The 12,205-nt window shown below is 38.4% G+C and overlaps 1 protein-coding gene across 5 annotated transcripts in view; it reads right to left on the reverse strand.

The window, feature by feature from the left end:
- Window positions 1–12,205, reverse strand: part of LOC121313087 (lanC-like protein 2) — a 59,550-nt gene that overhangs the window by 27,206 nt on the left and 20,139 nt on the right. For all 5 annotated transcript variants that reach the window (XM_041245236.1, XM_041245240.1, XM_041245235.1 and 2 more), the window contains 4 exons: window positions 7,911–8,028; window positions 4,748–4,955; window positions 4,262–4,409; window positions 1,437–1,583 (listed from right to left, as the gene is read on the reverse strand). In XM_041245236.1, the coding sequence (XP_041101170.1) occupies window positions 1,437–1,583; window positions 4,262–4,409; window positions 4,748–4,955; window positions 7,911–8,028 (621 nt within the window). The remainder of the gene's footprint in view (window positions 1–1,436; window positions 1,584–4,261; window positions 4,410–4,747; window positions 4,956–7,910; window positions 8,029–12,205) is intronic.

The following is a 12,205-nucleotide window of genomic DNA, read 5'->3' on the forward strand; positions in this document are numbered from 1 at the left end:
AGACAAACCAACTCATAATTCTCTGTGATTGGTTGCAAATATGAACGTTGACTGTTCAGTATTTCTCCAGATTTGCACTCACTGTACAGCCACTTTTTCAGGTATATGATTGTACAGTTCGGCCTTCATCACCAACATCACTTGTAAGTTTGAAACAGATTGGCCCATTCACGGTGTCCTTGGAAACATAAGCCCAGAAATGAAATGCCCTCAGAGAAGGAATGTTTTACTCGACTTACAAATGTAATGAACTGTGGAAAGTGATGCTATTTTACTGGAACAAAATAAACATTTTGAATACTACTCACTGGAAATAGGAGCACTAAAAGTTTTTTTTTTTTTTTTTTTTTAAATAACTATTTAGGCAGCTCATCTGGCAATGTAGACAGCGATTTAGCTGGCCGCTGGCTGGAAAACGGAAGGATGTAATGTTCTCGCTGATTCAGCAAAAAAAAGCCGGTCATAATTCCCCACCACTTCTTCTGCTAATATGTTTAGCTCCTGGTCGTAAAACTTTAGATTCCTCACTCTGTCCTCCTTTGTCACTGTCATTGTGCCAAACTCAGAACCATACTTTCCTTTTCTTTCGAGTGCCCTTATATAGATACTATAATACAGTGTGTGTAAACCTTCTGCATAATTACACGTGCTGAATTCTGCGTGCTGAATTCCGTGCGATGTGACAACTTCCAAATTAATCATTTAGCTCTCTTTATTTGTGCACATAATTAACTTAATGAATAGAGCGACCACAGCTTCATTTTTGCACGCAGTGTGGCTTCCCCCTGCTGAGTGGTAATTCTTATCATTTACTGCCGTTTAGTGAATGAAGCCCTTTAGTTTTTAAACTTCAAAATGAATCTAACAGCCTGAGAGAGAACACAAGTAGCCGACTTAAGGTTGTTCGATCCCAGGGAAGGGGCGATGGAGCCGCTGGCTTTGCGCAAGACACAAGGTCGCTGAGGGACTAACTTAACCATGGCTGAGTGCACAATACGTGTAAGTAGCAAATACTATAAGCACGTAATTGTAAATCGCATTAAATAGAGTAATTACACAAGCGAATAAGCAGATATAAGTAACTTCATTCTTACCTGTTCGTAGTCTCTTCCTGAAAGGAAAAATGATGATGATGTCTGTGTCTGCAGTCCACTTATGCCCTCAGAGGAGGGGCACGGCTGCGTCACAGGCTCTCATGTGCAGCTTTAATATATCTTAATCAGGGCATCAGGATCTTTACGATGAATACCCATTAGATTACGGTTACATTTGTACTTGATAGGGAACCACTGCCGTAGAGTATAAATACATTTCACGGACACTGTACTGTACCTAAAGTCTGAAAATACGATTATTTATCATCACACACATGTATTCTCCACACAGGTTGTATAAAACTATGATTGTATTGTCAGCACCCTGAAATCTTTCTTTACCTGCATGAGCATGCAGTAGATCCCTGCCAGGCCATGGGCTGCTCCCACATACTGCTTACGATGCCACTCATACAAAAGGGGACACCTTTCTGCTTTTCGTTCTTCTTTGGACAGCTTCTTTCCCGATTCAAGGATGGCATCAACAACCTAAAAAAAGTATTTATATGCACTTTAAATTCACATGCAATGCAATCTTTGGTGATAAAGCACAGGGTTTCTCAGAAATCCTAAAATAGAAAAATAACTGATAACAAAAGTTGAAGGTATCAGGTCCACAAAATATATGTACTTATGTATTTATTTAAGTCCTATTTTACCAACATCAGCCAGGGAATGCACCTAACCAGCTGAGAGCAATAACAGCACAGCAGATGCCAAGATTACATTAACATAAATCCCTGCAGGTATAACTGCATTGAAAGCTGGTAAGTAATGCATCAGGGGTGTGGAATTTTTTAACAACATTTCTTGTCCAAGGGAGAAAATACTAGAAAAATCTACTTGTCCTTAAGGGAGAATAAAACTTGCAGGATTTTGCTTTTATTTGACAGTGAACACACTCAATCAATTAGTGCATAACAGGGGCAGATCTAGCCTTGTAGCTTCAAGATACACAAAAAGTTCCCCATGAATTAAAATATGTTTTTTTTTTTCAAATCTTTTTCTCTATAAGCTAAATTCAACTGCTGATGAAAAGGTTCTTTAGTGTATTTCTTCACAAATATTACTGCTGCTTTGTGTTCTGATTTTTCTTGACGTTCTTTCAGTTTTGTAGCTGCTGAACCCCAGGTTTATAAAGGACTTGTGTATAACTTGTCAAGTTTTTCACCATTTTTTACTGTTTTGCTATCAAAATGCACACAATATTTACAGTAGGCTCCTTCACCATGCTGAATAAAGCAACCAAGAAAACTGTTCCCGTTCTCCACTCACCGTACACCCAACCCCGAGTGAGTGACTCGTGCATCTATATATACAGCTATGTTGGGATTCAATTACTAATTAATCATTCACTTGAATCCCAGCATGTGAATTAATTTGTGGCGAAGGTGGGAGCAGCGGGTAGTCTCCCCCTGCCGATGGAAGCAAGATCAGCAAGTAGCCTCCCTCTATCACTGGGCACTGATGCAGCTCCCCTCGGTCGCGAGGGATTGGTGCAGCTCTCCTTCACTCGTTGGGGGACTGGTGCAGCTCTCCTTTGCTCGCTGGGGTAGGCATGGCTCCTCCCTTTCGTGCTGGAGACAGCAGGGCTTCTCCCTCTCGCACTGGAGAAGACTGGTATCTGGTTTGCTGTTCTCTTCATGTCTGCCTCTAGCAGCAAAGGACCAACTTCACAACCTCCTCCAGTGACCTTGGGCTATGTCCTTGTTGACAGGCCCTCCATTGGTCCCCATCACTCTGCCACAGAGCAATAATTACCATGGGCATGGACTTGTCCTCTAGCCCTGGATTCTCCTTAATCCAGTCCCATAGTTGGCCTGACTTTAGCTCCCCTTCCATTTTAAAAGAAATATCTTACATTGTTCCTGTGACCAGGCCATCCATATTCCGTTCCCCTCACTCTGCCACAGCAAGTAAATAGCCAGCAATAAATTACCATGGGCGCCTAAGGACTTGTCCTAGCCGGATTCTCGTTAATCAAGTCCCACTAGGTGGGGCGGCCGGAAGTTCGCTCCCCTTCAATGTTGTCTTGTATGTGTTATTATACATTAAAAAAAAAAAAAAAAAAAACACTTCTTGAAAAAAATTAAAAAATAAACTGCACCCACAGTACTGTTCCTGGCCTACATCTCCGGAGGCATTGCTATCCCACTGCCCTGACACCATATGTGACACAGAGGGGGTGGGTGGGTGACAGACCAGGAAATTAATCCACAGCACAGTAGCAGTCTGGAGTACATCTGCTCTTCTTGTGTGTGTATTCAAAATAAAAGATTTAAACAAAACGGCACACTGGCCAAAAGAAACAGACAGACAAACAAAACATAGCGACAAAAACAAAACAAACAAGTATTGTGCTGAGCTATGTCAGCAAATGTAGCAATTGTCAGTTTTAGTTTTTATCTCCTCTCTCACTCTCCCGTTCTCCACTTACCAAACACCCAACCCCGAGTGTGTGATTTGTGCATTATATATACAGCTTTGCTGGGATTCAATTACTAATTAATCATTCACTTGAATCCCAGCACGTGAACTAATCTGTGCAATCCCCATGCCCACATCCTAATACACATTTTATCTACATGTGAAGTGATTGTGCAATCCCCGTGCCTAAATATAAATTGTGATAGCATAAAAGGGAACGGAGAATCGTAATCTGTTCCTTCGCATTGGTTTGTGTTTATGAACCGAGATGGACTATGAGAGACCCCGTTACACGTAAACAAGTACCTTGAGTGTTTTGTTTGTTGTCTTGCACATTACCAGACAGCTAACACAGTTCTGGAGCTGTTGCTAAGGGCCAGCACTAAGCCAGAACGGCACTTCACCAATAGTCACTAAATGAACAGTATCACCCACCAAGAGCACTACTGCACGCACCTAGGACTGGTGACCATGTTTGTATTATTGTGGGTCAGGTATCGTGTTTATTAGTTGGGACTGCAATCCCGTTATTGTTTACCCCGTGCAGTACACATTGTTGTGTATTGGGGGGGGGTTATTGTTTAGGTCACCGGATCTGGAATATAAAATAAACTCACTTTTCCAAACTGGATTACAGGGCTCTGTCTGTTTAATTACCGCACTGCATCACTCCTGCACCTGTTTCAACTCAGCCACTTTGCCACAAAAGCTGAGCAACAGCTACAGCTGAGCTCTCTCACCTCTTTGATGTTGGACTCAGGTATGGTTTCAGGCCCGATCCCTTTGTTCACATAAAGCAGTGCGTAAAGGTAACCAGCTCGGCCATAAAGCAGCTCATCGGGGAGATCGGAGTCAGAGCTCACCACTGTTCTGTGCAGTTGTAGTAGCCTTAGAAGCAGAGAGAGAACAGGAGTTAAACAGTGACAGAAGTAGTGTTTGTGTAATCCTAAACAGTCAATTCTATGGCATTCATTTAAGTTAAATACAATAAATAGCTTACACAGAAATAGTGATGGTTGTATAAAAACAATAACATAATTTATTGTCAAATATAATAACATGTATGTTGTGAGCTCATGGGTTAAATTAGGTCCCAGAACTTCATTCTCAAGCACAAATCTAAGTCTACACCCTTGGTTTTGCAAAACATGGATCAGTCTGGACTAAGAATTTAATCTTAGCACTTGAAAGATGTAACATTATCCAGGTTGTGCTGTTGTGCCTACTTTGTAATGCATTCTTTTTCCTCAGCAGCATTCTTCTGTTTATGGTGGACCACAGCCCCCACAGCCAGCGGACCCGCATCGCCGCACAGGAAGGTGACCCTCCTGCCATTCAGGTTGCGCATGGTCCTCTTCACATAGTCAAGGGCTCTCTGCAAATGGGTCAGCTCGTTGTTCACCTGGTAAAGCTGCAGGTACAGCAGGGCTATGCCTGAGATAAGAACAAAAACATGCAGCAATGTAACCAACGGGTTTAATGGCTTTGTAAAACTCTCCGTGTGCCTCAAACAGTTTGGCATAATTCAGCGATCGCAAATCCAATTTTAGCTCCGCCCACTTTTCACACCCTAGATACTGTTGCTATGTCGGAAAAGTTAAAGAGATAAAAATGACAGCGGCAGGAAGTTCAAGTGTTCGACTTTGCGAATTAAAACAAAACGTTACAGCGTCCTTTTGGAAAACTGACAAAATCTTGTGCCGCAGTCAACAAAAGCATCGGATTTAGGAACTGTTGTGAGGTTTCCCATCAACAAAGTGCTAAAAACCAAATATAAAACATACACGTGCAAAGCAGTAATCATTAAAAAGAATAAATAGACACTTCTCAGACAGTTACTGTTTGTTATGTTTTACTTTGATATTTTTTTTTAGTACAAATAATGTTGCATCAATGAACTAGTAATATCGCTGTTGCAGCGTTTTAAAATGTGTTTAAAACATAGTGGCTTTTAGATTAACAAATATCTGTGAGTATCAAGCAAAATAATAATTATACTATATATATATATAATATAATATTTATTTTTTAAATAATCCAGGGCTGGCAATAGAACATGATACAAACAATGTGATTGGTCGAGCAAGGTTCCAGCTGTCCGTATATTGGATGGACAGTTGGAGCCTTGTTACATATTATAAATCACTGCGCTGCCTCACAGAATTGAAAAGTATTGGACGGTAGCCATCTTGCTTTTACAGTTACAGATGTACAACTGTAACTATGAAACTGAGTGACCCATTACCTGCAAAAAATCCCAAAGTAGTAAATAGACCTGCTGATGACCTTTGACCTTTGGATGAACAACATATAAATGAACTGGAAGATACCAAAAAAGAAAAAAAAAAAAAAACACGCTGCCTTTATACTCAGGTCACCCTGACTTTGTCACCTAAAATAATTTATTTTTAGCAGTTTGTAAACACTACAGAAATCACCGCATATCGAGCTGTGCTACAAAATTTAACGTAGGCTTCAGTTTTTTCCAGTTTTATTCAGAAATGTATTTCAGGGCGTCCGTATACACTGGATATACCGACTTCTCGGGGGTTCGTCTTGTGCCTTTCAACCCCCTGAGGCATCCATATATTCAACATAAAAGGCCGGTTGTCAGGCCTTATTGCACTTGCACTGGCGCGCGCACGCACGCACGCAGAGTCAGAGTTACCACAGGAACGTAAACTCATTTTTGGTCTTAACAGAGAATATAGAAAAAAAGTATGTGGTTAAGTGTTTTCTGAATGATAAAAAACAGTACTGCCATTGTCAGTTATATTGTTATAGTTGTTGGCAACAGCGGATTTGTTTCTTTATTTAGTACACAAACAAATTAATCCTAATCTGCACTCATAAAGTGAGTGTGACAGACTGTTCGAAAAATGTTTTGCAACTGCATTTTTATTCTAAAAGGATCAGAATGACGTGGAAGTTCATTATTTATTTTATTTTATTTTAATTATTCTGTAGTTATGCTGAACTCCCTTTTGACAAAGTTTGGTTTAAACTGTGTGAACTTTTTTTTTTTTTTAATTGTATTATTATTACCACAGTTGTTTCCAGATAGTTTCTGAGATATATTTTTAATTATTAACTGTTACTAAAAAAACGAGCCTTTACAACAACAGGTAAAGTGCAAAAACTGCAATGTCTTTATTTATAGTGGAAAACAGTGATATCCCAATGTATAGGATTCAAACAACATGCCAGGATTTTGGAATACATTAAAGTCTTGGCAGTTTGAATAGCTTTTAAAAGGTTCACCACACATTATCTGTTTTGGGCGTCATACCTTGGAGCAGACGTAGTGTCTTTACTGATGCGTTCTATGTGCAGCTTATCTTGCGGTCTCCCGCAAAGCTTGATCCAAAGTACACTTTTTTTTTCAAAATTCGTCTTTGGCTTTGGGAAAGGAATAAAATATATTCCCCCTTCCAAACGTTCTGGGTACCTTGTGACCTGTTGTAAGTCCCCCAGACACACCTTTTTACCATTTTCCACCACTAACTAAAAAAAAAAGAAAAAGGATACCATAACATTGCGAAACTATGTCAATATAGCATTAGTTTGTCCGTGGTTATGGCGGTTGGATACCGTAACTAAGCGTAGCTGAGCATGCGTGGGTTATAATCTCTCTGATCGGTCGATTAAATCTGCTTTGCGATCGGTGAATTGTCAAATATATTTGAAGTTACATTTCTTCAAGAAGGTCTAAAGTTAAATTAATATAACCTTTTCAACCCATGTTGTTAGTGCAGCAGAAATAGCAAGGCTGCGTGATCAGTAACAGGCACTGTCTTTCACTGCTTTCTCCTGGTAGTGCAGCAACTGCTGGTTTAGCAGGATATTAAGTCTGATAACCCCTCCAGCATCAAGTGAAACCAGCCACACAACAATATAAAGTATATAAACTGCACTAAGAAAATAAAAAAAAAAAAAAGAGTTTCTGGAAAACGTACTACAATCTGCAAACACAACCATCATTTCAACGCAGAATCTGGAAAACTACTGTATGTTTCCTATTTAAGTTTCTGTCATGTTTTATTCATTTCTAGATGCTGATGTCAATGTTGTAAAAGCAGACATACAAACTGGAAAACAGCACAACAGAATAAAACGCAGATGTAAGCATGACATTTAACTTGGCATAGCAACCTGACCTTGCGGTTTGCGAGACGTATACTTGATTAACTCAATGTGAACTGTCTCTACACAGCAAAAACCTATAAAGTCACATAACCTCAATATGGCAGTGTGTCTGCAATAGGAAATCATTACGGCAAAATGTCTCTGAGTTATGATGTTTTGACAGGTTATGAAGAAGCCAATATACCAAAGCGTATATTTTCTAGTTGACAAAAAATGTACCAGATCCAGTGAACACTCACTCACCTGTCCATCCTGTGTAAGCAGAAAAGTCGTGTGGGTCGGCCGTCTTCAGGCCCTCCTCCATTTGCTGTAGCAGGTCATCGATCTTCTTGTTAACCTTATTCCTGAAGCCATCACTGATCTAAAAAGAGAAAGCATTTCCAATTGCTAGCCATCATTGAGGATTTACTGAGCATTTGCCCCACTAGTCCAATCTAATATGTTCTACTCTGCTTGTAGAGTATGCATTGACTGGGATGTAAATCGGCAACCTTATGGAGATCACAACACGTCACTAGAGATATTACATCACTAAACTCTTGCTACCATTTTTATTTTATCATTTATTCACTAAACCAAATAAGACATTAGTCAAATGACATCTGGGAGAGGAGTCAGGAACCAATGAAATGTTGAACAGGTTGGAATGAAATTGCTGGTGCTATGGATTCAGAAGACATTAACAGGAAGACCCAATGTGAAACAAAAATATCAGGTCAAACCAGATTTGTGATCACAGACACTGTAATGAAAATATCAAAACAATCACAATGATGCTGAAAAAGATCTTGCAGGAATACATACAATAATGCAGAAAGCTAGGAAAGTCATGTGTTGTGTCTACAGCCTGTTCAGAAACATATTCAGTTAAATCGGATTTATTATAATATTATTATAGTACTCTGTCACAGAGGGGCATTGGGTGTTGCATAACTTTCTTTAATAAATAAATGAAATAAGTATCAAAATGTTGTGTTATTTGTTTACTCAGGGTCCCTTTTATCTAATATTAGATTTTGGTTGAAGATCTGATAACATTCAGTGTAAAAAATGCAGAAAATCAGACAGCGGCCAAATACTATTTCACAGTACTGTAAGACTCAGGTGATAATAAACAATGATACAAAATGTGTATAAAACACACAGTAACACAGTATACAGTACCTAACACAGTATAGATTCATTGGAAAAATGGGTTTACATTTGTATCTGTATCTCTGACTTTGAGCCTGAGATTGACTGCCCCGCTTATTGTCTGGCTTTGCTAAATGATGGCGTCTGTCCTTTTTAATACACATGGCGCCCTGCTCTAAGAAGATGAAACAGGACTGTGCAATACTGAATGCAGAGTAACTGGGTAGGTTGCTGTCAGCTTTTACTGGACACATTTCATTTGTTCACACTTGATGATTCTTAAATATAACCTTGCTCAGAAAAATTACCCATTATCATCTAGTGGGAGAAACTAAAATAGGGCATCTTTTCTAATAAGAAGTAAGTCCAGGTAGGGGGGTTTTAAGTTTGACATCTTAAAAAACATCTAGTACACATGACCCTTTACATCAGGAACTATGAAGCATTTTTAGATTCCTAGATGTAGGAATGCTTCCATCACAATAGAACAAGTCGTGGTGATTCATACATACAGTTACAGGGTAACTCTGGTTATGTTGAACCCTCAAGGACCGGAATATAGGCTTTAAGCTTCAAATTCTACATAGATTTACATAGAAATACAGTGATTTACAGTACAATTCAACAACTATCACTTTTAGGATTTGTATTTTCTTTCACTGTTTATGTTTAAGCCTTTAAAGCCTAACTATAAACATTAATTTGGCACACAGAAGTGTAGAATAACATATTTGTTATACTAGTAATGGTGCCAATTTTTTGGTTCCCTAAATATGTTAAAATGTGTGACATACATATATCCTCCATATAAGAGAAGGCCCGTGGCCAGTTTCATAACAGTAAAACAAGCTGTTATGCCAAACTTTAAAGTGTGACATACACATGCCCCACTCCACTACAGCCATCAACGAGGCCATGCATCCCTGGAAGAGGATAATAGCCTGTTGTGTATTCATAAAAGGTGATGATGCACACTCTTTTGTTTTGTCTACCAAAAGCACAGTTAGATAGTAGACAGTGAATAATTGAATATTAAATCCAAAGCAATTGCACATCTTAAGATGAATTGGAAATAACAGTTTTGTGACAAGTTAGGTCCTTTAGGTCCTTTAGGTCCTTGCTTTTTATTTTATTTTTTTATAATAGGTGGTCATTTTTCAAAACATTTATCATCCATGTACTGTAGCAGCCAACTGTAATGCTACATAGGCACTTTAAAAGAATTCACAGGGAACATTTTCAGATGAAAAATGCTAAATTCTAAACTATAAAAATAAATCACTAGGACAGGAGCCAGACAAATAACTATAGGAACAGGGTATTTGTCTAGCTTCAATCAGCTACAGTTTTATATTTTGGTTCTCCCTAAAAAACACCCCACATTAAACTTTGATGGCAGATAGCACCATCTGTTGTTGTCTCGGTTCTCATCAGCAGCATGTTTGGATAGCTTAAGATGGTGTCTGTCAATTGGAATCCAAATTAAGTCGATCACACTAAAACAAGATCTATAGGCCTCTAAAAATACTTACTAGAAAAAGAAACCAATATAATATCATTAATACCTACAAAATTGAAAAAGCATTGCTTAGAACCAGGCAAAAATACTATGAGCTGGGAGATAAGGGGCACAAACTTTTATCTTGGCAACAAAAAAAATCAAACTACAAACTCCCACATTAAGCATATATACAACAAAAAGATGTATCATTGACCAGTAATCCAAAAGAAATGAAATGCTTCAAACATTTTTATAACACCTTATACACTTCAACAGGGGGAGATACAAAGAGATAATATTGATATCATTTCTTAACTCTTTGAAATTGCCTGTGCTATTGTCTGCGAACTGCCCTCATGATATTATAATCCGGTAAACAGCGGTCGTGTTAACGCAAAGTTTTGCATCCTAGATCCATTGGACGGAAAAATATTTTGGCTTCCGTTCACGGGACACACAGAACGGAAAAGGGACACAGACATGCTCATTCACAGTAATCTATTACACTGCAAAATGACAGTAAGATACTTGCTGGTTTAAAAAAAAAAAAAAAGGTATTCTGCAATACAGTCAGCACTCGGTAATCCGTTACCCAGATATACGTCAGTCACGTTTTACCGCCCTTGTATTAAGATTAAAATAAATCCCGATTCTATATATGTAACAAATTAATGCACTTACCCGTCACACACGATTTTCCACCAGTTTTCTGATACAAAGCCCATCTCTTTAATGTTACAATTTATCTGAATATCCTTCACAGCCCACGTTTAAAAACAAAAACAGAAAAAACTAAATTTCTCTAATGCCAAATCAGTCTGTCTTATATTGTGCAGCTACACAGTGCTTCCTCCAGTTTCACCTGATGAAAATGCAGCCAAAACAAAGTGAAGAGACAAACTAGGGTAATGTAACAGTTAATAATTAAACAGTTCTAGATACTGTGATGTATTTTTTTTTCATATATCTGTGATCTTTAGTTGTTTTTGTGCATTTTCATTTGCACGTGAACTGTGAAATTAGGGCCTCATCGAGCACTACAATCTGCAATTTTGAATACTGACTTTGGATACTGTTTTAATTCTGGAAACTGTGTTTTTTTGTTGTTTTTTTTTTTAAATCTTTTGGTTTTGCTAAATTGAATTGCCTTTTACGTTTTATGCAGTTCTGTGCATGGATAACATTTAGATTTAATTTTGCTGTTGGGTCGGTAATGGGAAATTTTACATACTGCTACAATACTCCAGATTTAAAAGTATGTACTGTATTACAGTTAATGTGTAGTCTATTTAGTTTTGGCAGTGGATACTTTCAGAATCATATCGTTCTGAATTAAAATACTTATTCTGTTGAAATTATAGTACTGTACCAACAAAACCAATACAGTACATCTAAATGGAAGCCTACTTCTTCAGTATTTTCAGATAGCACACGCTAACACACACACACACGCACACACGCAAGTAAGGCTTGAAGATTTTATTTTTAAATCAAGTGACGTCCCTTGAAAAAAAGTAGCTGATGTTGTGCTTTTGTTATTTTCCCCACTAGTTTAACAGGGATGTCCTGACAGATTTTTTGTAATAACAAAAATGAATACCTAGTGCAGAGTGTACACTGATAGTCAGTCAGTTGGCAATCAGAAGTCTTTTTTGCTAAGCAGTCAGCATCAGGGGATTGCCACGAAGAAGATAATAACATCTGCATCTCTCTCAGGCATCTGCTTCTGACTCTACAAGTACTAGTGACCAAAGCAGTTGCAAGCAGTAGTAATGCAGAAAAACGCAAACGAAAAATATGTTCTTATAATTTTGAAAGGGAGATGAAGTATCCGTGGCTTGTTTATCGAGATGGCAAGATGTACTTTAGTGAGTGTGAATGAGCTGCTGGGCAAAAAAGATGA

Source organism: Polyodon spathula, chromosome 3 (genome assembly GCF_017654505.1).
Source record: "Polyodon spathula isolate WHYD16114869_AA chromosome 3, ASM1765450v1, whole genome shotgun sequence".
Classification (NCBI taxonomy): Eukaryota; Metazoa; Chordata; class Actinopteri; order Acipenseriformes; family Polyodontidae; genus Polyodon; species Polyodon spathula.